At 50.3% G+C, this 26912-nt stretch overlaps 1 protein-coding gene across 2 annotated transcripts in view; it reads right to left on the bottom strand.

The window, feature by feature from the left end:
- LOC142245481 (glucagon receptor-like) overlaps positions 1-14702 on the bottom strand; it is a 95614-nt gene extending 80912 nt beyond the window's left edge. For both annotated transcript variants that reach the window (XM_075318213.1, XM_075318212.1), the window contains exon 1: positions 14490-14702. In XM_075318213.1, coding sequence (XP_075174328.1) covers positions 14490-14539 — 50 coding nt within the window. In that variant the 5' untranslated portion in view covers positions 14540-14702. The remainder of the gene's footprint in view (positions 1-14489) is intronic.
- Positions 14703-26912: the final 12210 nt, after the last annotated feature.

The following is a 26912-nucleotide window of genomic DNA, read 5'->3' on the forward strand; positions in this document are numbered from 1 at the left end:
ATTAAACACCTGCAGAGTATCTCCCCACTCAACATACCGTGAGGACCTGCAAATGAAAAAATCCTTTTACAGCCAAGTTATTCCCTTAATTAAGTAGAATGGGGGCATTTACGTGAGGAAAATTCTCAGAAGAGCCCTGAAGAACCAATGATGAGTGGGGTCCTCATAAATTACATATGACACCTCAGAACTAACGTGTAACCTCAATTATGGTCATAATCAATTTCTCAAATCCTCCGGAATCAGCCTGTGGTTTATATTCATAAGAGTTAGACAGTTTTACAACACAAAAACAATGAAAAATTAAAATATTCAAGAACTTAAATGAAATACTGTAATATTGCAGTGTATTATAAAATTACTTATCTCCTTTGAAGCTCAGCTACAGGCTGGGCTTCATAGGTGTACAAACATGGCAGAAAGGGGCTTTCAAGAACCATTGGTACCCCATTTTCAACCTCTTAACTGCAGCTGCCAATCCCAGCAGTTAGTCTCAGCTGCCAATTGTACAATACAGCCATCACCCAATCAGTATGAAGCGGTCTAAGCTCCTGAGCCTGCTCCATATGTGGATACCGTGGAGGCATCATACACAGGGCCGAGCCGAGTGGGGCCAACAAGTGTAATGGGCTCCAGTACTTGCCTGGGTTCCCGGCATGCAGGCCCAGTTCCTGCCAGACTGTATCTCTCAAGGTAGGTGCCATTTAAAGGGACCTGTTGCATGAACAAATCAGCTTGCAGAAATGGGGTTAATTTGTAGGTCAATAGTGTTTTGAAACTGCCCGGTGCTGGCACTTAGAGCCCCGCTGCCGGGAGGAAATAAACTTTATTCCTCTCGGCAGTCGTCAGGATGGCGCTTCTGCAGGTTCAGTTACCACTCAGTGTTTAGTGAAACCGCGCTCCCAACAGTGACTGACAGCTAGCTGTACATTAGAACCAGCTGTCAGTCACTGTGAGGGGCGCAGTTTCACTAAACACTGAGCGGTGACTGAACCCATACTGGCGCCACCCCAATGACTGGGAGTTGAAATCTGCCAGGAGGAATAAACCTCATTTCCTCCCAGCAGGGGGGCTCTAAAGGGTGCTTTACACGCTGCGACATCGCTAGCGATTACTAGCGATGTCGAGCGCGATAGCACCCGTCCCCGTCGTTCGTGCGACATTTGGTGATCGCTGCCGCAGCGAACATTATCACTACGGCAGCGTCACACGCACATACCTTGTCAGCGACGTCGCTGTGACCGCCGAACAATCCCTCCTTCAAGGGGGAGGTGCGTTCGGCGTCAAAGTGTCTGTGCCTCCTTTCCTATAATATCGCATACCTTCGTCCACATCAGGGCCCTGACGGCTTCTCTAGCCAAACGACTGTAATGCCCATACTGGCGTCCCCGTTCTGTCCTAACCTCCTCCCACCGGCGGGGACGTTTGTTCTCTCACCTGCGTGGGCATCCTGCAGAGGCTGCCCCATCCCCGGTCCATACTGCCGTCTTCCAGAGCCTGTGTACACCTTACAGGCTTACTAGATCTGCCCGAAGGGTGCGCGTGGCCACACCCCTTTTCTTAAAGGGTCAGCGTACCCTCATCTGGAATTGCCTCTCAGGCCAGCTGAGAGTTTGCAGGTATTTAAGGCACCTATCCTTTAAGGGAGGTGCCTGGGCAACGTGTTTGTTACATTACTAGTTCTCAGGTCTCTTAGTGCTGCTGCTGTCATTGTGCTGAGTGCTGCTGCTGCTACCATCTACGCCGGCCGGCTACCATGATACCTGTCATTCAAAGTATCCATGCCGGTCTCTGCTGCTGTATCTATCCATTCACCCATCAATCCATCCCAGACAGATCCACTACTGCCTGCCTGCCTGCTGCCGCTTCTACCTAAGACTGTACTGTGTTTGTAGTGCCAGCTGCCGGGGTACTGTAGATCACCTGGGGCTGCCCTCTGCTGACTGCTTACCAGCATGTGTACCTGCTGCCACCTTCGGTGGCAGTAGTGAAGACACGTCAGCCGGTCCAGTACGCTCCCCTAGACAAGTAAATGGTGTTTTCGGTCCAGTGAACCCACTAATACAGAGCTCGCCCCACGAGCATATCAACGACTCTCTAAGCCTACCGGAGTGAGCCGTAGGCTCCGGACCTCCAGAGGTTACCTCAGGGTTCCCTGACTGGCCCTAACACCAAGGCCACGTCTTCTCACTTTGAATCCACTTCTTCGACTGCCCTTTCTCAGGATCTCCCTCTCCTAACCATACCCCCTGCCATCTGCCACTCCTCCCTTTTACTACTTTAACCCTATCTTACCTAACATCTCTGCCAAACCTCGCTTCACCGCCGGCTAACCCGACCGCTAGATGGCAGTATTTGGTCACGTGATAGACAGTTCCAACTGCTTCATCTGGGGCTTATCCTTCTCTAAAAACACATATCAACACATGTGGCGCCCCTGAGGCTTCCGTCACCTCAGAGATATTGCACCTCAGCCAGAGCTGTGATGTCCCATCCTGGGTAAGAATGGGGTCACCTACCGGTTAACAGACAAAACCTGCACACACCAATTGGTAGGCATACACCGGGTCAGGGATAGTGGCAGTAACCCCCATAGATGATCCGGTCATGGGGCCGTAAGTCCCATCCACTGGTCCCAATGGTGAGGGATGGGGCCTAGCCAGAGGGAGTGTGGGAGGAGTCAGGTGGTAGAAAGAGGAATCGGGAAGCTCAAGTTTAGGCAGTCTGTCAGAGAGAGTGAGGAGAGGAGGAGGGAGTCGAGGAGTCTGAGTGAAGAAGGAGGTTCCTGGTGGAGATCCTGGGGTCTTGCTAGGCCCAGGTGACACCGAACGAAGAGATTCCAGGGCCACGGAAGGGCAATTGCCCCATGACCTGTTCCACTAGAAGATCGGGTGGAAGGATCAGGCTGCATCCAAGGAAGGACCCTAGACTGAAAGAAGAAAGACATTATTTTCAGTGAAACCGAAGGCCTGGGAGATCGTTGCAGGTGCCCAGGGCCACAACCCGCCACAGATCACCGGTAAAGGTGAGCAAGATACGACTGAGGTCAGCCACCTTTGTACAGGCCCTGTGGTGGAGGCGCAAAACAGCATAGCACAGTTTGGCTCTAAAGAGACAGCCAGAAAGGACACATAGAGGGGTGCACCGGTACTGACCCTTGAACGATCCGGGATCGGCGGAGGTCCCTGACAGCGGATCCTGGCATTCCGTGGGTAACCGGTTAGCTACCGCATTGAACTGAACAGTGAGTAAACATCTTAACTGCAAGCCCTGTGTCGTCTGCTTTATCCTGCACCTCGTCCACAAACACCATAGACTTTACCAAGCACCAAAGGTTGCCCCGGGGTACCCGCTCTACCTGTGGAGAGCAAGAAACACCTCAGCTGCCATAACATCAGCCCCGGAGGTCCCTTCCAGCAGCTGCGGCTCCATAGCTGCAAACTACCACAGGTGGCGTCACGAATCTTATATAAACTTTATTATCATCTACCGCCACATTTTAATTGACTCCACCAGGGTCACGGAGTCGGGCCCCGCCACCGCTGACTACCCCAGACTAGTTTGGCCCGACACCGAGTCACCCAAGGCCCTGGGGCGGGCGAGTAACACATACAGTACATTTATATTATAGTTATATCACGGGGGCATCGCCTCCTTATTACAAGACGACCATATTATGGCTCCGTGAACCCCAGATTTCATAGATCGATTTCATACACAAATTTTAGGAATTTTTGGGCTTACCACATTGCTTTATTAAAGGGTTATTCTTCCCTAGACTCGTGACCTTCAGAAAAGCTAAAAATCCACAGGGAAAACGTTCCAGATGATCATTGATGATAGTGACTATATGGACACGAGACGGACTAATTATCATCCACCTGTCACGGTTCTGTTCAGACCTGCATTCTATGCGTCCCACGGGGTCAGGAACCACTGATTGTCTCCCGATGCCACTCATCGTCTACATCGCTCCGGGGAATTGACCTTCGGGCTGTTACTTGTACAGTTGCATATAGCGAAGAGGAATGCGAAGAAAGCATCTGGCATGAGGATCGTACAGGTAGTGACAATAGGGGAGTCTGTATGCCGAGCGGAAAGTACTCTACCCCTCCCCCGACGTCCCCTCGTATACAGAATCCACAAACATTATTAACAGAAAAATAACCCGAGGGCAGTTTATGAGCGGAAAACACGTATAAATGGATGCCAGCTGCATTCATGCATAAATATAGCACCGGATAAAAAGGAAAAAAAAATACAACTAATTGACTGTTTCCCATTACTTAAAGGGTATGTACAATTTTTCCAACCATTTTTCCCACTTATTGGTTGTCTAGTTAAAAAAAATTATCCTTTAATGAGCAAGCGGGCCGGCTTGACTATTGAAATGAGCAATTAACCAGTCCATTTTATACATAGCCCCGATGGCACACCGACACAGAGCTGACCGGACGGCACCGATGTCGTCATATCAAGCACCTTTTTCAGGTGAAGTGTGACGCCCCTGGACTATCAGGTCGCCACAGGGTACTACACAAGCTGCCCTTCCGTGCAGTATTCCGCCTCCCTCTTGGTTCTGGGTCCCTACTTAAGATGTGTTGACTCCAACAGCAAATCAAACCCTAGATACACCCTGCACCACACCCACCTGACACACCAATGGATGGCTTGAGTGGAATAGAGTCGCCCACCGGGGGGGTCAGAGAGGGGAGGTGAAGAGTGTAGTTAGTCTGTCTGTGAGTGGAGAGAGAGTTGGAAGTAGCCCTCGAGCTGAGAGGAGCTCAGAGGAAGTCGGGAGTGGCGAGTCCTGAAGTAACTGCCTAGGTTGCAGACGGTGGTCTGGGCCTAGAGGAGTCGGACCCCCGGTCGCAGGGGATTGTGGCGAGGTGCTCGGACCTGTCGAGGAGGACAGCCGGCAGCCTAGCCCTATCACCGGTCCAGGACCAAAGGCACGACGGGGTACATGAACCCTAGGTTGGGGAGCAGCTTCAGGCAACCCGACAATTCACCTGAGGAGAACGGAGCCTTTACGATCCATTCCCACCCGCTCCAGAATCGGGGCATTAGCGGTCCAGAAAATCTCAAGCGTGAGCCCTGAGAGCAAGCTCCCATACTTAGCCATAGTAGGGAGTGGGGCCCGGCTAGCTCCATGCTACTGGGCCATCAAGTTGAAGTCAAACTAAAAGCCCTGTCACACACAGAGATAAATCTGCGTCAGATCTGTGGTTGCAGTGAAATTGTGGACAATCAGTGCCAGGTTTGTGGCTGTGTACAAATGGAACAATATGTCTATGATTTCACTGCAACCACAGATCTGCCAAAGATTTATCTCTGTGTGTGACGGGGCCTTAAGTGCCAGGAGGCAGGTCACGGATCACCAGACAGCACCACTTGGGGACGGAACCCGGACGAGCTCCACTCAGCGGCAGCGCTACCCAGAGACTTGGTTTACCCGGTTGTCAGTGTCTGCTTATGAACTGAGTGAGTATGAGAGTGACCCCTGCACCCCATGGCACCCCTCACCGAGTCCCGGGGCACCCCCTACCCGTGGAGGGTTGCAACACCTTGCTGCCCCGCTCCATCACCCCCGGGTACTCCCAACGGCAGCGATGGTACTCCCAATTACCACACACCACGGGTGGCGTCACGAAGTATAACTCCCCTGTAAATACCCCACCTTTCATTCGAGTGGCCGCACGACCCCCGGGTCTGGAGACCCTCGAGCCACAGCGAACCCGGATCCGAGCAGCTCGGCTGCTTCCACGAGGGCGGCACAGAAGTATATAAGTAAAATTGTACAACTTCAATATAACTACAAATAATGAAAACCTGCCACTTGCCATAAATATGTATTTTTTTTAATCTGATATAATTACCGTTGTTCTCCTGAATCCGGCGCCATTTTTCCTTTGTTACTGCTCCTCTCCATTACCGAGATATGGCCCTCTCTTCCCTGTCTGAAAATCTAGTCTTTTTTTTTTTCATCAAAGTGGGCATGGACCTCAACACTGCTCTATGGAAGTCTTCTTGAGGACGACGCCCACTTGGCTAACAAGAGGGGACCATACCTCAGAAATGGAGAGGCGCATGAGGTTGGGGGTATATCCCAACCTCAGCTTCATCTATATCCTCAAAACACAGATACATTTGAGACAAGAAACACAAACAACCAAGGTATGTGTGTGCGTGTGTGTGTGTTAATATAGCACAGCTGTGTGTCTGTTGATGTAGTGCAGTTGTGTATACTGTGGGGGCATCATACCATGGGGGGGCTGAACCATGGAGAATCCTACTGTCTGTGTGTAGGGGGCTGTAGGGCATCCTAGTGTGTGGGGCATATTACTGTAGGGGCATCATACTATGAGGTGGGGGCTTTGAAGCATCATACTGTGTGTGGGGAACATATCGTGGGGACATCATGCTGTATGGTGGGCACTGTGGAGGTATCATATTGTGTGAGGTAGGAGGCTTTGACAGCATCATATTGTGTGTTGTGATTTTGGGGGAATCAGTGTCTGTGGAGGGATGTACTGTATGGGGGACTATGGAGGCATCATACTGTCGTGGGGAGCTTTGGGAAATTATATTGTGTGAGGGGTAATATACTTTGGGGGAATCATACTTTATGTGGGGGCATTATATTGTGTGTGGGCAGCTGTGAGACATCATTCTCTGTGTGGGGAATATATTGCGAGGACATCATGCTGTATGGGGGCACTGTGGAGGCATCCTATTGTGTGATATGGGAGGCTTTGGGAGCATCATGTTGTATTGTGGTGGTTATGGGGTGAATCATTCTTTGTGTGGAGGGATGTATTGTGGGGGCATCATACTGTATGGAGGTGTCTGTGCAGGCATCATACTGTGGTGGGGGACTGTGGAGGCATCATACTGTGGGTGAGGTAATGTACTATGGGGATCATACTTTATGGGGGCTATGTGGGGGCATTATATTGTGTGTGGGCGGCTGTGGGGCATCATACTTTGTGTGGGGGAATGTATTGTGGAGCATCATACTGTATGGGGAGACAGTGGAGGCATCGTATGGTGTGTGGGGTAATGTACTGTGGCGGCATCATACTTTATAGAGGGCTATGGGGGCATTATATTGTGTGTGGCTGTCTATGGGGTATCATACTGTGTGTGGGGAATTTAACGTGGGGGCATCATACTGTATACAGGGCTATGGGGAGCATTATATTGTGTAGGGGTGGCTGTGCGGTATCGTACTCTGTGGGGGGAATGTAATGTGGGGGCATCATACTGTATAGAGGGCTATGGGGGGCATTATATTGTGTGTGGGTGTCTGTGGGGCATCATACAGTGTGGGGGGGATGTAATGTGGGGGCATCATACTGTATAGAGGACTATGGTGGGACATTATATTGTGTGTGGGAGTCTGTGGGGCATCATACAGTGTGGGGGGGGGTGTAATCTGTGGGCATCATACTGTGTAGAGGGCTATGGGGGGCATTATATTGTGTGTGGTGGCTGTGAGGCATCATACAGTGTAGGTGGAATGTAATATGGGGGCATCATACTGTATAGAGGGCTATGGGGGCATTATATTGTGTGTGGGTGTCTGTGGGGCATCATACAGTGTGGGGGGGATGTAATCTGTGGGCATCATACTGTGTAGAGGGCTATGGGGGGCATTATATTGTGTGTGGTGGCTGTGAGGCATCATACAGTGTAGGTGGAATGTAATATGGGGGCATCATACTGTATAGAGGGCTATGGGGGCATTATATTGTGTGTGGGTGGATGTGAGGCATCACACTTTGGGGGGGGGTGTACTGTGGGGGCATCATACTGTATAAAGGGCTATGGAGGCATTATATTGTGTGAGTGGCTGTGGGGCATCATACCGTATGGGGGGGAATGTAATGTGGGGGCATCATACTGTATAGAGGGCTATGGGGGGCATTATATTGTGTGTGGGTGGCTGTGAAGCATCACACTTTGTGCGGGGAATGTACTGTGGGGACATCATACTGTATATGTGACGCCCTGTATATTGTGCAATCTGCCCTTCTGCATGATATCCACCTCCGCCTTGGTAACGGGTCCCTGACCTTTGGTGTTGCTAAGAACAAGCTAATCCAAACCCTAGGAGCACTCTGCACCACACCCACCAGACACACCATTGGACAGCCTGAAGGGAATAGGGCCGCCCACTTGGGGGGTTGGTTAAGGGGAGGTCAGGAGTGTAGGAGACAGTCAGAGTTTGAAGTGACTCTCGAGAGGAGAGGTCAGGAGTTGGGCTCCGTGAGCTACTAGGTGGCAGACGTTGGTCTTGGTCTGGTAGGAGCTGGACCCCGGTCGCAGGGGATCGTAACAAGGGGCACGGACTGTCAAGGAGGACAGCCGGCGGCCTTGTGCCATCACCGGGCAGGGGCCAGGGCACGACGGGGTACGTGGACCCTAGGCCGGGAAGTAGCTTCAAGCGTCCTGGTAATTCACCCAACGAGAACGGAGCCTTCAAGATCCGTTCTCCACCCACTCCAAAATCGGGGTACTAGCACAACGAGGGGGATAGGACCTTCCCACTGCATAGTCCAGAAAATCCCAAGCTTGAACCCTGAGAGCAAACTCACTCCGTTAGCCATATGGGTGAGCGGGACCCGTATTATTTCAAGCTGAATGGGAACAAACACAGAGAAAGGTGCCAAGGTTAAGGTCACAGGCTAGCAAGCAACACCAATGGGCAATTAACCCCTACCGGCCCAACGGCACCATCCCCCTACCATCACCGAGTCCCGGGGCATTCCCCCTACCCGTAGAGGGGTTAAACACCTGGCTGCCCATACCATCGCCACCGGGTACTCCCAATCGCAGCGGTGGTACTCCAATCTTACCACACACCACGGGTGGCGTCACAAACTATCCATACCATCCCCTGTACATACCCCCCTTTCTATTCAAGTGGCCGCACGACCCCCCGGATCCGGAGACCCCTCGAGCCACCGCGGATCCGTATCCGAGCAGCCCGGCTGCTGAACGCGGGGGCGGCACATATAGAAGGCCATGAGAGGCATTATATTGTGTGTGAGTGGCTGTGAGATATCATACAGTGTGGGGGGTGTGGAGACACGGGGGTCAGTGGGTGCTCTCGTCCGCTGGCCCGGCCGCCTTTAGAAAGACAGCGTGGCTCAGGGCTCATCCCAACTGAACGCCGACCTCCTTAACCGTGGGCGGAACACTACTCAGACAAGAGTGAGGGAATCTCAATATTAAGACTTTATTGGATCCCCAATTAACGGGACATAGCACATAACCAGCAAAACACACAAATGTAACAGGCAACAGAGTCTCACCCTTCCGCTGGCTCACCAGGGATGAGATTGTTCGTGCATCGGGGTTTCCAGGGCCAGCTACTCTGGTAAGCTTCCTACGCTTGCCACTATTCTTTTCTCAAAGTCTGTAGCCAGGTGACCAAATTGTCCCAACCTGGGTTTCTTCCTTAAGTAGTCTCTGGTATGATGATATGATATAATCCTGGCAGCCGGAGTCGAAATCCCTAGACTGTGGTACAGTCTCCAATCGGAATCGAAGTCCCTAGATTGAAGCCATGTAGCCAAGTGATCCTCTAGTTGGAGCCAAAGTCCCTAGACCGGGTCCACAAGGCATCCTGGTTCTGATCCTCTAGCCAGCTCCTAAGAGCTTAGACTGGATCATGCAACATCCATCAACCCCGGTGACTCCAAGAAGTCCCCTTTTATAGTCATAACCTTCCCTTAGGATATACTGTGCCCTTATCGGATTGGTTGTACAAGGTTGCTTCTCTTATTGGATGAATTTCGAGCCATATTCAAATATCCAGAGACAAGGGTGAGACAGGTAAGTTACATCACATCTAGCAATTCACTTAGTATTATAATGGGAAGTTCACATAATTGAGTTATCTGGGTGTCTGGCCTTCAGTGGCCAAAACAATTACATGAGTCAACAAAAACATCAATACTAAACTCCCAAGAGTCTTGTAGAACAATGAGGGATTATCCCCATCTATAAACAAACTGTCTTCATGTCTGGCTGAATGTTAAGAAAGTTAACCCATGCTAGGCACTCAGAGTCCATGTCGTCACAGGGGTGATGTAATATGGGGGCATCATACTGTATAGAGGGCTATGGGGGGCATTATATTGTGTGTGGGTGGCTGAGAGGCATCATACTTTGTGGGGGGAATATACTGTGGGGACATCATACTGTATAGAAGGCAATGAGGGGCATTATATTGTGTGGGATCATACTGTGTGTGGGAAATTTAACGTGGGGGTATCATACTGTATAGAGAGCAATGGGGCATTATATTGTGTGTGGTTGCTGTGGAGCATCATACTGTCATATCATCATACCAGTCTCACAAGCTCATTGCCTTGGAGTAACCCTCGACTGTGCTCTATCCTTCAAGCCACACATCCAAGCCCTCTTCAACTCATGCCGATTACAACTCAAAAATATCTCCCGGATCCGTGCTTTCCTTAACCAAGAATCTGCAAAAACATTAGTGCATGCCCTCATCATCTCCCGCCTTGACTACTGCAACCTCCTGCTCTGTGGCCTCCCTTCCAACACTCTTGCACCCCTCCAATCTATCCTAAACTCTGCGGCCCGCTTAATCCACCTCTCCCCTCGCTACTCCTCAGCCTCGCCACTCTGCGAATCCCTTCACTGGCTTCCCATCGCCCAACAACTCCAGTTCAAAACATTAACCATGACATACAAAGCCATCCACAACCTGTCTCCTCCCTACATCTGTGACCTGGTCTCCAGGTACCTACCTGCACGCAACCTCAGATCCTCACAAGATCTCCTTCTCTGCTCCTCTCTTATCTCCTCTTCCCACAATCGCGTACAAGATTTCTCCCGCGCATCCCCCATACTCTGGAATGCTCTACCTCAGCACATCAGACTCTCCACTACCGTGGAAAGCTTCAAGAGGAACCTCAAGACCCACCTCTTCCAACAAGCCTACAACCTACAATAGCCCTCAGTCCAGTACACCACTGCGCAACCAGCTCTGTCCTCACCTATTGTACCATCACCCATTCCCTGTAGACTGTGAGCCCTCGCGGGCAGGGTCCTCTCTCCTCCTGTAGACTGTGAGCCCTCGCGGGCAGGGTCCTCTCTCCTCCTGTAGACTGTGAGCCCTCGCGGGCAGGGTCCTCTCTCCTCCTGTAGAGTGTGAGCCCTCGCGGGCAGGGTCCTCTCTCCTCCTGTAGACTGTGAGCCCTCGCGGGCAGGGTCCTCTCTCCTCCTGTAGACTGTGAGCCCTCGCGGGCAGGGTCCTCTCTCCTCCTTGCGGGCAGGGTCCTCTCTCCTCCTGTAGACTGTGAGCCCTCGCGGGCAGGGTCCTCTCTCCTCCTGTAGACTGTGAGCCCTCGCGGGCAGGGTCCTCTCTCCTCCTGTACCAGTCTGTTATGTACTGTTAATGATTGTTGTACGTATACTCTCTTTCACTTGTAAAGCGCCATGGAATAAATGGCGCTATAATAATAAATAATAATAATAATACTGTGTGGGTGGAATGTACTGTGCCTCACTGGGCGCATATAAAGGACTGGGTAAGGTTTGGGCTCCGTCTTAGCATAAAATTCAAGTTGCCGCTATGAAGTACGTGTCTCTCTTTGTTATCTTTTATATTTGGGAGCAAAGTGTAACTATGGAGATACATTGGTTTGCATTGGAGCTGCATACGCAAAACAATAGGAGATTCTTAATTAAGACAAGGCTCAAAGTTGCTTAATGGATTTATTAACGATGCCTTGGAGCGATAGAAAATCAGTTGCAAAAGTCTACATACCCTCGAAGTAAAGCTCATGCATACATTTTTCTAGCACCGCCATCACATTTGTGCCTACCAAGCGTTTTGCCGTAGACGACTATCATTATACTAGTCCTGGGCATCACATCTGAACACGCAATGAATAATTCATACTGTCATCTGATTAACTCTTTCTGAGCCAGGAACAATCCGGCAGAGACGAAGGCACTGTGACAACCACTAAGATCTCAATGTCCTCACTTTGTGAAAGTGACAGTTCTAAATATTCAATACACGGAAGATGGTGAGTTACCTTCTTCTGTACAGTTGCTGAAATACTCAGTGCTGCTGTTTGTTAGCACGGTGGCTTTGCAGCGCAGGGGTCCTTGGTTCATATCCAACAAAGGACGACATCTGCAAGGTGTTTGTATGTTCTCCCTGTGTTTGCGTGGGTTTCCTCCAGATTCTCTGGTTTCCTCCCACACTCTAAAGACATACTGGTGAGGAATTTAGATTGTGAGCCCCAAATCTGTCTGTCTTTCCTTCACCGCTAAGCAGCAAATGATTTCCTTGCCAAGTTTGTCATTCAGGTATGAAAGAAAGCTGAAAGACCTCCCATATAGGAGATTTAAAGCACAATTTTACTACGGAAATTAGTGACACGAATGCTTAGATCCTAAAATATCAAATAAAATGACACCTCTCTTGTAATAATCCGATTTGCCAATGCTGAGAAATCAAGCTTTGAAGTTACATGCAAATTAGCCTGGAATTGCATTGGGGGCGTGTCCATGATGTACACTGACTTGCCCCCAGTGCACTTCCTGGCTAATTTGCATGTGGCTTCAAAGCTTAATTTCTCAGCGCTGGTACGTCGGATTATTATAAGACAGGTGTCATTTTAATCGTCATAGTAGGACCTATACAGCCGTATCACTAGTTTCAGTAGTAAAATTGTCCTGACAGGTCCAAAGGCAGCCATATTGATTGTCACCCAGCTTTTCTGGCAACAAATACAACTATAAAGTAATATATTACACATCCAGGGAGTTACAACATTTTCTGGCATCTTGTAATCTCCACCATTGATTGTCATTGTGCACCAAACACAATAATAATGTCACAAGAAGGTTTTACAAACATTGCTGCCTGTCATGGCGGCGTCAGGATCTGCGGAGGCTACAGATTCTGGCTCTCTGCCTGCTAACTTCACTGATGTCTGTGATCAGAGCAGGGAGACTTGGGTGTCGACCCACAGACTTGTAGTTCATAGGCAGTCTAGCAAGAGTTAATCTTTGCTGGTCTGCTTGTTAGTCTCCTTTGATCACATGCTGTGGGGCAGCCAGTCACATCCCCTCCCCTCCTATTTATGCTGGCTGGACACTTCCTTTAATGCCAGCTATAGCTTCTCTATACTGGTCTGATGAGGTATTGTGATCCAATATAATAGCCCAGGCACTCCAATGTGAAGAAACTTCCCCCCTTTTTCCCCTTCTCTTCATCCCCCCTTTTTTTCTGTTACCCATTCCTAAATTTAAGTATGAAATTCTTGTAATGATGGACAACCATGATTTCATTTTTTTATACTTTGTTTGTACATGTTTGTATTTTCATCAGTTCTACTGATGAAGGTCACTGAATCGACCGAAACGTCTGCTGCAATTGAACTGTTCTGCTGTTTGTAATCAAAGTCTTCCTTGTTTCTTCACATCGGAGTGTCTGGTCTATTATATTGTATTTTTACAGAGTTGGACCCTACCAGAGCACTTGGTATCTTAAAAACAAAAGTGCCGTGTTATTCCTTATCTGAGGTATTGTGACCCAGACTTACTCGTGGTTATTGTACTTTCTTGCTGGGGGCGGTTGTGGTGTTCCCCCTTGTTGTCCTTTTGTTGCTACCTTCCTGCTCTTGCTTTTCTCCTTAATCTTTTACTGTTTGTTCCTGTGAGTTTGCAATGTATCTGAATTTTGTTTTTTTTCCCTGTCTGTCTTTATCTGTGTTACCATCACATTCTTGCCCCTTCCTTCCTTGGGCACAGTTTAGTTCTGGTCAGGAGAATAGTAAGGCATGGGACTTCGGCATCTCCACCATCAGGAGTAATCCGGAGGTTAGGGATAGACTAGGGTCAGTATAGGAGCCCCTGTTCCTCGCAATCCTACAGTCACATCATGACAAATAAATGAATAGGGACACAGCTAAATGGGAACATGTACGATGCCGATGCATAATACTATAATACCCATATGTCATATAATAATTAATGCAGTATAACGGTATAGCAGGGCTGACTACGGGATTTCAATGAGGTTACCACATCAGTCACATCAGAAAAGTGTAATCGATGAGGATCTGATCATAGGAAACCCCACTGATCCCAAAAATGAAGCGATCTGGGTATGATAATACAGTAGATTTTACTTGCAGTCCTATGTAAAACATACGGTCACAATCCACAAATTACAATTTGTCCATTAAACACTAAAACGAGATTGAAAGAAGATGAGATATGAGGAGCTGTTTGGAGAATTGGGGGTCACTTCTGATTTTTTGCAGAATGCTAGGACCATGCAAACAGCTCCCTGTATCTCAGCTTCCTTAGCACATGAGCTATGTGAGATACGAGGGGTTAATTTTGTAGATTTTGGACTTTGAGGGTAGGTATTTGTCTCATTAATACAAAAAACATTTGCATATTAGTATATTTAGCCGGTCACTTACCTGGCATAGACAGCAATGTGCAAATTCAGCCAACGCTGTGCCTGGGTCATCCCCCGGCAGGTGCCCAATGTGGTGCCTTTAGTTCTTCATGCAGAAGTCTTTACTCCCCAAGTCTCTGGCGTCCTCTATACAGACACATTCACCATCCTGCTCTCTAACTCCTTCTTTGCGATGTCTCCGGCGAGGATTCCCATCTATACTATACATCTTTCCGAGAGACCCCTCCTCTGCCCACTCCTCCTCAGCCCCATCCTCCTCAGCCCCATCCTCCTCAGCCCCATCCTCCTCAGCCTCATCCTCCTCTGCCCACTCCTCCTCAGCCCCATCCTCCTCTGACTCTATAAAAATCACCGCTCCTCGGATTTTTTTTTTCCTTTTTCTTAGGATTCCTCATCCATAAACACTAGAATCTAGAGTACAACAATTGCTGGGAGTTGTAGTTCCAATCTATACAATAGAGAACCTTTAAACATGGATATGTCTATTGTCATTAGTGCTTAATGCAGGATTAAAAAAAGTGTTTCCACCCTGGGAGCAGTAGTTCCACATCGTCTGGAGATGTCGAAGCCTCAAATCTAAAGACAAGATGCTCCCATCAATTATATATGGAAAATATAAGAGAGAGGCTTATGTATACATTTTGTATGGTAGAAAATGGAAAAATGACAGTAGAAATTAGGGAGATGTGCCGTAATATTAACCCGATGGGTATCGTATTATGTACTAAAGGCTCCTGCACGCCCTTTCCCACTAAAAGGCAGTCTCATGTACACATTTAGGACCAGGGTATAACTATATAATACTCTTTTTTGTAAAAAAATATTTGCTGGTACGCATCTCTGAGGCGAGGAGCGGGGGGGGGGGTGCGCTGTCAGGCACGCTGCCGGCCGACATTGAGTGGTGGGGCTGCGGTAGGGTGTGCCGGTGCCAGTGGAGAGAACGGACGATCATGTGAGCACAAGTATGACATTTGTACACTTTCACTTTCACTTTCACAATTCACTTTCATTGAGTCACCAATGTCTGACTGGTCGGGGTCCGGTACCTGGCAACCCCGCCGATTCCCTACACTAGGTGCCGGTGGTGGCAGGTGGCCGGAAGTGCTCAGTTCTGGATCTGCTCCGTCTTCTGATAGTGGCAGCAGTCTCCTATTAAAATCAATGAGGTGGATGTGCAGTACCCGGCCGCAGACACCATCAGAGGACGAAGCAGATCCAGAAATAAGCATTTCCAGCCACCTGCACCATAATCAGCTGATCAGTGGGGGTCCCATTGTGGTCACATCAGAAGCAATGCGCAAGTGGGGCCAAGGCCTAATGATAAGACATAATCAGTATCACAAATAAACTTTTACATTCAGGTACCTTATAGATGATATTGTCTCAAGTCATTTCTTTCTATTCTTCATCTTGTCCTGACGCAATGATGACTTTTCACATTCACATCTCGTCTCTGCAGATTTCCATCTTCTCCGGTCTTCTGTAATATATCCTGACACGATGCCCCTAAAATAGCAGAATAATTATAAAACTTCTATTTAAAAATATCTGCCCTACACTGTGCCCCAGAATAATGACCCCTCACAGTATTCTCTGCACAAAATATGACCCACACTGTCCCTCTTACCTTACATGCCCTCCATATTCCCTCTTTCCAAACTGAGCCTACTGTTTACAGTGTCCTTTACACTGTGTCCCCTTATACTGCCAGTCTTTATACTGTGCCTTCATCACACTCCCCCTCCTAGCTATAACCTCACACTGTCCTCCCATTCTGCCCCCTCTCCATACCACCCCCCTCCACCACCCAGTCTTTTTTCTGTGCCCCTCACATTCTTCTCATCCCTTACTGTCTTCCTCACTACCTCCTGTGTGTCCATATACTTTTCCCCCTCACTCCCCAGCCTGCCCACTTGCTCCTCATACCATGTCACTCTTTATTCTGTGTCCTCAAAATTTCTTTCCAGTTTGCTCCGCAGCCTCTCTGTCCCCATGCATGAAACCTCATCCTCTCTGTCCCCATGCATCGCCCCTCATCCTCTGTCCCCATGCATGAAACCTCATCCTCTCTCTCCCATACATCACCCCTCATCCTCTGTCCCCATGCATGAAACCTCATCCTCTCTCTCCCCATACATCACCCCTCATCCTCTCTCCCCATACATGAAACCTCATCCTCTCTCTCCCCATACATCACCCCTCATCCTCTCTCCCCATGAATGAAACCTCATCCTCTCTCCCCATACATCACCCCTCATCCTCTCTCCCCATACATGAAACCTCATCCTCTCTCTCCCCATACATCACCCCTCATCCTCTCTCCCCATGAATGAAACCTCATCCTCTCTCCCCATACATCACCCCTCATCATTTCGCTCCCCATGCATGAAACCTCATTCTCTCTCTCCCCATACTCTGTCCACAGATAGTTCCCTCCCCCATCCATACTGTGTATATGTGTCGCCCTGGGCAAGCCAGGGGACACAGATCACACACCACCACACCCCACATCCCAGGTAGGCACACCTAAGCTGAACCAAAAATCCTTGTTGCCTTCCTCCAGGAGTCTGATGATGCACACCAGGGGGTGGGCCAGGCGGTTGGCTCCGCCCACCAAGGAGCTCACAGCTCTGGAGGCAGGAAGTGTCAGGCGGTCAGCTCAGGGACGAGCTCGAGTAAACAAGAGTCGAGCTCAGGGCGAGCTTGTGTAAACAAGATTAGCCCAGGGAGGGCAAGTGTAAACAACGAAGTGAAAGTGAAGGAAGGAAAAGTGGTAAAGGAGGAAAGCAAGTGAGGTGACAGAGAAAGAGAGAAGCCTGAAGGTCCAGCTTTGTGTAGGGCCAGAACAGCAAGGTCAGCGACGGCGGTGACTGTCCGGAGGGGGACCGTTTGGAAGTTCCTGGAAGGACCCCGTTGGCTGTGTGCCCGGTGGTCTGGAGCAGTGTTCCGAAGGACAGTCAGCACCAGGGCAGGGGCCTCTCGGACCCCGGCAAGGCTAGGAGTCGCCAAATTTGCCGAATCCGTCAGTGAAGGGGACGTAGATCCCCCAGCAACCAAGTCCCGATTGACGGCAACAGCCCGACCATTACCGGGGAGACACCGCCACCGCCAGGGCACCAGTTTCCCCAGGGCCAGCGCCTGCGGGCAAAGTGTAGAGCTCCTCCGGCCCAGATTGCAGTCGGGGAGCGGGTAACCGGAGGGAATCCACCGCTACCACAAGTCAACACAGGTGCAAGGAAGAGAGACATCACCGTCACCTACCGGGAGTGCAGGTGCAGCCGTCTGTGGGACCGTCCTACCAGCCGTTTGGTTTACCGTACAAACTGTGTCCAAGTCTCAGGCTGAGTGAGTACCACAGTGCCGCAAGGCACAGCGCTGTCCCCGCGTCCCTGCGCCCTCCAGGCCCTACACTTAACATCTCTTCACTGGGCCCCGGGATCACCAACCCCTACCCACGGAGGGGCAACACAACACCTGGCTGCTCCGCATCACCATCCCCGGGACCCCCACACTGAGCAGCGGTGGTACAATCACCACAACCGTGGGTGGCGTCACGAACTATAACAATCCCCACACCCAACAAACACCCCCCTTTCACTCACGGGCGAGGAGTGTCGCTCGAGAAACCCCAGGATCCGGCCTACAGCTCGAGCCACCAGGAGCAGCTGCAGGACCCGAGCAGAAGGGGTGAGCGCGGTGTGCTGACACCCTCCTCCCCGCCCGCGACATATATACATATTGCCCCCTCCCCACCCTTTGTCCCCCCCCATAGTGTGTGCACAGATGGTTCCCATTCCCACCCTCTGTCCCCCCCATAGTGTGTCCTTAAATGATTCCCTCCCCCACCCTCTCTCCCCCATACTGTTTCATAAATACTCCTCTCTTACCCCATAATGTTCCTCCGTCCGTGTCTTCTTCAGCTCCACAGTGGAGCACTTCTCAGCATTTCTCTGCCGCCTCTGCGCTGCGGCGCTGGCTTCCAGGTCAGCAGTCTGATCAGCTGACCTGATCACATGACAGCCATCGCGCTGACCCGGAAGTCAGCGCCGGCGTCACCGCTTCTTTGTCCTTGCGTCTGACAGATACTAGGACAATTGAGCAGTGGGAGCCGCGCGCTGCACTTTCTATGAGTGCGGCTGTCAGCGTGACAACCACGCTCAGAGAATAGCGGCTCCCACCCAGCAGACTTCCGTACCGCCGCATCAGGCAGCCCCACAGCGCCCCCTGGAGACGCCTCTGGCATGTGCCTTCGCTCCACATGGCTAATTTGTATAGTTTACAAATTAGCCATGTGGACAGAGCCAGAGGCACTCTTCTGATTTTCCGGTACGCTGTACCGGAGCATACCGCCGCAAAAAAGCACTGTATATATATATATATATATATATATATATATATATATATATACAAACAAATGGGAGAAAAATCACACATTGAACGGTGTTAATGGAAAATAAAAGAACTGGAGTTGGTCATCTCATAATAGTAAGGAAAAAGTAACACTGCCAAAAGATGAAGTGTCTCCAATAAGGCACATGTAAATATAAATAGTATAACTACAAAGTGTGTTATATAAGAAACAGTTAACTTTGCCCATGATAAGACTAGTGATGTCAGTGGGGACACAAGAAGAGGGGGGAAGGGGTGCACTGAGCAATTACCACTGTTCAATGTGGGATGTTCTCCCATTTATTGATTGCCTTATTTAATAAGATTTCAATAAAATTATAATTTTATTATACTGGTCCTGTTTTATGTTTTTTCCTGAACATTACTGATAGTCCCTATGTACCGCCCCGCGCTCGGCCGCAGCCGAGCCGCTTGGATCCAAGCTCGTTTGGTGGGTTGCTCGAACGCCTTCGGACCCGGGGGTCACATCGCTCTGAAAGGGAGTTGGCGCTACGTGTAGGGATTTCGGTGGGGAAGGTTCACGGCCGAGGCCGTGGCATTTAGGGATGTAAGTTCGTGACGTCACCCACGGGTTGTGGTGAATGTGGACACCACCGCTGCCGTTAACTAGGATCCCGGGGACGATGTTATGCAGCAGGGGGTGATGGTCCCGGGGCCCGGTGGTTGTGAGGTGCGGGCAAGATGGTGTGGTGCGGTGCGCGGCCCGAGGGCACTATTGTACTCACTATGACAGATGCTCTCTGTCTGACAGAGTCTTTGGTAAACCAAAAAGGATGGTAGTAGGTGCCCGCAGTCAGCTGCGCTTTGCCCCTTTCTCAGGTTGGTGGTTCCTGCCTTTCTCCTGCAATTCTGTGGTAGAACTTGACTGCCTATGTTTAAGCAACGGTAGTCCGCTCCGCAGCTTGATGTGTGTCGGGGAACCCGTTTGCCCGCAGGCGCTGGCCCGTGGGATCTCTCTGCCTGTGCAGTGGCTTTCTATCCCCCTCGGTGGGCTGTTGCCATCTTTCAGGTCTTGGGACGGGAAAGGACCTAAGGTCCAGACCTCAATCAGTGAATTCGACGTGGTCCAGTGGCTTCTGGACCTGGTTCTGGGTCTGAGTACCCTTCCTGGTGCTCCGGTTTCCAGTTGGCTCCCCGGTTTGGTGCCGGCGGGCCACTACCCGATCCCGGTCCCTTACGGTTCCAGCAGCCGTCTTCCCGGCTCCTGCAGGCGGCAACCACCGTCTGCCTCCTTGCCACGGTACCAGGGCTACGACCACGGCACCGGTCAGTGTTGTTGCTGCAGACCTGACACTTGAACTTCACTCCACTCCACTGTACTGACTGAACTGCAAGACTGATTGACTTGAACTGACTACTGTTTCCTGTCTCAGGCTCTCTGGATTCCTAGGTGGGCGTGGCCAACTACCTGGCTCCGCACCCTGGTGTGACCATTGAACACTGAGAGAGGTGACAAGGGTTTTGTAGGTTGGCTGCTGTCACATTAGGGGCTGGTGTTTGTGCAGGGGGTCTACCTGTGACTACCTGGCTAGTCCAGGGCATCACATTCCCCCTTGGTTTAATGCAGACCATCCGCGGGCTGCCCGTCCACCATCGGTTTATTTTGTTGGAAAAGATAAAACATATTTACAAATATAATAACTTTTGTACAATTAAGCATATTTTTGAATCTTCCCTCACGGGAGGCACATTCTTTTACCGTTGCAAACATAAAAACATTTTTATTATTAACGGTAACGGGACCGGGTCCTTCTGCTTGCCCACCCAAGCAACCTGAACCTTGATGCTGCCCCTAAGAAACGGGCAGCACCCCTCTTCCCCAGTCAAGGAACGGGCCCAGGATTTGCTTTACGGGACGGGTACAGAGTTCCACACCCGGCTGTCTCTCAGGGGCCCCACGTCCAGGGGACCCCTGGACCCGGAGGATCGCCACCGGTTGCACTGGTGGCGGGGCCTCGGCCATCACTTTCCTGCAGGCCCATCCTCCAACCTGCCTCTCCGGAGACTGTGAAACGGGGCAGGCCAGTCCAGAATTATTTACAAGCCCAACAGTTTTTGGGTGGCCTGCAAGTTCTCAGCCATGTTCATGTTTAAAGCAGAAAATCAACAAAGTCCCAACGGGGACTTCCAACTTGGCAGCCGGGATCCGCTACCCTCTACTCATCATCTTCTTCTTCCACCGTGACTTCGGAGCTGTACGGTGGGGGGACTGGGAGCGCCCTGAGCCTTCCCGGCGCGCCCTCCTCTGGACGCTGAGGGCAAACCAGCCCCCCTCCTCGCAATGCTGGGTATAAGTGACCAGCTCACCGGGTGCCAGGTTACGGTCCGGGTGACCCATGGGCAAGTGCGGATACACATCCCGACGGGATATGAAAACTTCAGGCTCCAGGCCGGGCTCAAACACAAACCCCCATCCTCTGTCGGGGTCGAACCGCCGGACTTGGCCTTCGTACCTCGGGCCCCGCACCCGGTAGGTGGCGCTCCTTAGATTCTCCTTTTCCCGGATGGTACGGGCTAGGATCTCCACTTTCCGTTTCTCCCGGGCCTCAATTTCCTGGCCCACCTTGTTTGGAGGCCGCTCCCAATACGGGGCGTCTGCTTGCCCAGGGTCTCTCGGTGCGGGGGTCTGGCCCAGCCGGAGCTCCCCGGCGTCGGCAACGACCGACACCCTCCATGGGGAACTCTGCTGTGTCGCGCCCGGCTCTGCTGCTTGGCAGCGGCAACCCCGCGGGACCTCAGCCGAGGCCTGAGACCTGGGAACGACCAGCCTCATCTGCCGGACCTTCTTCCAGGTCGTGCCCACCTCCCTCTTGGCCGGGCGGGCTGCCGGTTCCTGGACCTCCTGTAGCGCGGTCACTTCCGGGACTGGCGGGACCACATCGGGAGCGGGCATCTTCCGGGAACTGTCTTTCCACGGGAGCGGGAGTGGTGCAGGCCGAACGTACGGCCGTCCGCGTGCTGCCTCCACAGGCGGACCCTCACAGGCGTCTGGGACAAGATCCGCCACCGGTGACGGGGGTGGGGAACCGGGCGGAGAGGTAGCGCCAACTACTACGGCCGGGGAGGGAGGCAGTATGGAGGGCAGGAGCAATGTGGGGAGATGAGGTATGCACACCAGTGACTACAGTTAGGTCCAGAAATATTTGGACAGTGACACAATTTTCGCGAGTTGGGCTCTGCATGCCACCACATTGGATTTGAAATGAAACCTCTACAACAGAATTCAAGTGCAGATTGTAACGTTTAATTTGAAGGTTTGAACAAAAATATCTGATAGAAATTGTAGGAATTGTACACATTTCTTTACAAACACTCCACATTTTAGGAGGTCAAAAGTAATTGGACAAATAAACCAAACCCAAACAAAATATTTTTATTTTCAATATTTTGTTGCGAATCCTTTGGAGACAATCACTGCCTTAAGTCTGGAACCCATGGACATCACCAAACGCTGGGTTTCCTCCTTCTTAATGCTTTGCCAGGCCTTTACAGCCGCAGCCTTCAGGTCTTGCTTGTTTGTGGGTCTTTCCGTCTTAAGTCTGGATTTGAGAAAGTGAAATGCATGCTCAATTGGGTTAAGATCTGGTGATTGACTTGGCCATTGCAGAATGTTCCACTTTTTTGCACTCATGAACTCCTGGGTAGCTTTGGCTGTATGCTTGGGGTCATTGTCCATCTGTACTATGAAGCGCCGTCCGATCAACTTTACGGCATTTGGCTGAATCTGGGCTGAAAGTATATCCCGGTACACTTCAGAATTCATCCGGCTACTCTTGTCTGCTGTTATGTCATCAATAAACACAAGTGACCCAGTGCCATTGAAAGCCATGCATGCCCATGCCATCACGTTGCCTCCACCATGTTTTACAGAGGATGTGGTGTGCCTTGGATCATGTGCCGTTCCCTTTCTTCTTCAAACTTTTTTCTTCCCATCATTCTGGTACAGGTTGATCTTGGTCTCATCTGTCCATAGAATACTTTTCCAGAACGGAGCTGGCTTCATGAGGTGTTTTTCAGCAAATTTAACTCTGGCCTGTCTATTTTTGGAATTGATGAATGGTTTGCATCTAGATGTGAACCCTTTGTATTTACTTTTATGGAGTCTTCTCTTTACTGTTGACTTAGAGACAGATACACCTACTTCACTGAGAGTGTTCTGGACTTCAGTTGATGTTGTGAACGGGTTCTTCTTCACCAAAGAAAGTATGCGGCGATCATCCACCACTGTTGTCATCCGTGGACGCCCAGGCCTTTTTGAGTTCCCAAGCTCACCAGTCAATTCCTTTTTTCTCAGAATGTACCCGACTGTTGATTTTGCTACTCCAAGCATGTCTGCTATCTCTCTGATGGATTTTTTCTTTTTTTTCAGCCTCAGGATGTTCTGCTTCACCTCAATTGAGAGTTCCTTAGACCGCATGTTGTCTGGTCACAGCAACAGCTTCCAAATACAAAACCACACACCTGTAATCAACCCCAGACCTTTTAACTACTTCATTGATTACAGGTTAACGAGGGAGACGCCTTCAGAGTTAATTGCAGCCCTTAGAGTCCCTTGTCCAATTACTTTTGGTCCCTTGAAAAAGAGGAGGCTATGCATTACAGAGCTATGATTCCTAAACCCTTTCTCCGATTTGGATGTGAAAACTCTCATATTGCAGCTGGGAGTGTGCACTTTCAGCCCATATTATATATATAATTGTATTTCTGAACATGTTTTTGTAAACAGCTAAAATAACAAAACTTGTGTCACTGTCCAAATATTTCTGGACCTAAGTGTATGTAAGGGGAATACATGAAATAGCAGAAACTGCTGTGTGAATACTGACTTGAAAAATCCAATAGCTATATGTAAGAGTGAATATGTGAAAAATGGAATCTGCATTACTGCCATGAACATATGAATCAAGAGAAATTTAGCTACTGAATTGATCAATGCAATAGAGCCCCAACACTACGCCAAAGTATTTCTCTACGTTGGGGTCCCTAGCTTGTGTGTGTCCTCTCATGCAGTTAAAAAACTTACCGTGTATGGGAAGCTGAGACCCAGGCTATTTATGCGTATGATATGGATTGGCAATAGGTGTGTGGGGAGGGTTCACAAACGAAAAACTATTAACAAATAAGGAATAACGTTTCGAACACCATTCTAAGTCTGAACTGGGTGCAAAAACCTAAAAAAACATCACTATGGGGAGATAAGGTATGCACACCAGTGACTATGTAAGGGGAATACATGAAATAGCAGAAACTGCTGTGTGAATACGGACTTGAAAAATCCATTTTTTTTACATATAGCTATTGTATTTTTCAAGTCAGTATTCACACAGCAGTTTCTGCTATTTCATGTATTCCCCTTACATAGTCACTGGTGTGCATACCTTATCTCCCCATAGTGATGTTTTTTTAGGTTTTTGCACCCAGTTCAGACTTAGAATGGTGTTCCAAACGTTATTCCTTATTTGGAGGGCAGGAGCAGACCGGGTCCCTCAGCCGCACCGGCAGGTCCCTCCGGGACAAAGGGGCATGGGTCGCATACCCTTTCCTCCAAACCTGCCGCCACTTCACGTGCCCGCACGGCGGCGGCTATCCCCTCCATTTCGGCCGCCCATCGCTCCATGAGGAAGCGCACCTGTGCTTGGAGACGGCAGCACATCAAAGTCGTCCGGGCTTCCACCCACGCCGCTGTTCTGGGCGCGGGCTCCGGGAATTCTGGCTCTCCAGACGGGGCGGACATGGTGCACTCTCGAAGTCCAGGAACCAAACGGGTGGCAGAGTCCTGGAGTCCCTGCCCTTTATCCACTTGGTCACATGGAACAGGGTCTTCACCCACCCCCCTTGCTCTTTTCGGGGCACTCCGCTTTCTTTCTGCACCGCTCTGTTCTCTGGGGGCGGGGCTTCACTCTCCCGCTCTTTTCTTGGAGAAGACGGCTTTGGCGGGAAACTTCGCGCCCAAAGATGGCGGACTCTGCAATTTTTCAACGGGACACCGCTGACTGTAACTTCAAGGCGCACTTCCACCGATAAGTGGAAGGCTTCAATCCTTTTCGTGACGCCAGAAGAGTCGATGTGTACCGCCCCGCGCTCGGCCGCAGCCGAGCCGCTCGGATCCAAGCTCATTTGGTGGGTGGCTCGAGCGCCTCCGGACCCGGGGGTCAAGTCGCTCTTAAAGGGAGTTGGCGCTACGTTTAGGGATTTCGGTGGGGAAGATTCACGGCCGAGGCCGTGGCGTTTAGGGATGTAAGTTCGTGACGCCACCCACGGGTTGTGGTGAATTTGGACACCACCGCTGCCGTTAACTAGGCTCCCGGGGACGATGTTATGCAGCCTGGTGTTGACCCCTCCGTGGGCAGGGGGTGATGGTCCCGGGGCCCGGTGGTTGTGAGGTGCGGACAAGATGGTGTGGTGCGGTGCGCGGCCCGGGGGCACTGTTGTACTCACTATGACAGATACACCGTAGTCTCTGGTAAACCAAAAAGGATGGTGGTAGGTGCCCGCAGTCAGCTGCGCTTTGCCCCTTTCTCAGGTTGGTGGTTCCCGCCTTTCTCCTGCACCTATGTGGTAGAACTTGACTGCCTATGCTTCAGCAACGGTAGTCCGCTCTCCGGCTTGATGTGTGTCGGGGAACCCGTTTGCCCGCAGGCGCTGGCCCGTGGGATCTCTCTGCCTGTGCGGTGGCTTTCTATCCCCCTCGGTGAGCTGTTGCCGTCTTTCGGGTCTTGGGACGGGAATGGACCTAAGGTCCAGACCTCAATCAGTGAATTTGATGTGGTCCAGTGGCTTCTGGACCTTGTTCTGGGTCTGAGTACCCCTCCTGGTGCTCCGGTTGGCACCCCGGTTCGGTGCCGGCGGGCCACTACCCTGTCCCGGTCCCTTACGGTTCCACCAGCCATCTTCCCGACTCCTGCAGGCGGCAACCACCGTCTGCCTCCTTGCCACGGTACCAGGGCTACGACCCCGGCACCGGTCAGTGTTGTTGCTGCAGACCTGACACCTCAGGCAGACTGACTGACTTGAACTGACTACTGTTTCCTGTCTCAGGCTCTCTGGACTCCTATACAAACAAGAGAAAAAATACGACCAGAATGCCCAAATGCTGAAACGTGACACTTTATTTGAACAGGGTAGGTGAGGAGCGGCACAGGTACAAGTGAGAACGAGGACACCAAGAGAGAACCGGCAACGAGAGGTTATATAGCCAGTCACTGGCAATGTGACATCAAGATATCAGAGATAGTCATATACATAGTATAGAAATAGAAATTGCAATTTTTTGCCAAAAATCTCAAACTTTTTATGATAAGTACAGTTTGGAATTTTTAGTGCTGAAGTGCACATTTAGTGCTAGCTTTTTGTTTTTTCTTCATAGTATAGAAATGGTTGTATACATAGTATAAATGCCAGAGCCCACTCAACCCAGGGTTGGAAACGCACCATAAAGCAGAAGGTTCACAGAAGGTTCACACAATAAAATAAGGGTAATGATCCCCCAGCAGCAGTGTATCGTTATAATATAATTGTTACCTTAAATATTCAGGCAAAAATAGAAGCTGCACTGATGCAATAAGGAGCCGAACCAAATCTAGAACTAATCAAAAAGTTGCTGAGACTAATTAGTCTCAGGTGCAAGCATACCTTGGAAAAAAAACGGAGATCAGCCTAGTGACCGCGTCCACCCGACGGCCGTTTCGGCTATGGAAGCCTTCGTCACGGGGAGCTGACAAGGGTTTTGTAGGTTGGCTGCTGTCACCTTATTAGGGGCTGGTGTTTGTGCAGGGGGTCTACCTGTGACTACCTGGCTAGTCCAGGGCGTCACACCTACACTAGGGATCTTTTAGGGAAATCTCTTTTGGTTTGTCAGATATACACAAGGGACCGTTACATGATCTATATTGTCCATATAGACATTTATTTTTGGAGGTTTTATACTATCTAGACCCTGGTGCACCTATCTAGGCTTGCAGAAGATCGATCTTCCTACAGAGCGTTCATCAAGTCGTCATGGAGCGATCCGAGG

The sequence above is a fragment of the Anomaloglossus baeobatrachus genome, chromosome 7 (assembly GCF_048569485.1).
Source record: "Anomaloglossus baeobatrachus isolate aAnoBae1 chromosome 7, aAnoBae1.hap1, whole genome shotgun sequence".
In the NCBI taxonomy this organism is placed as follows: domain Eukaryota; kingdom Metazoa; phylum Chordata; class Amphibia; order Anura; family Aromobatidae; genus Anomaloglossus; species Anomaloglossus baeobatrachus.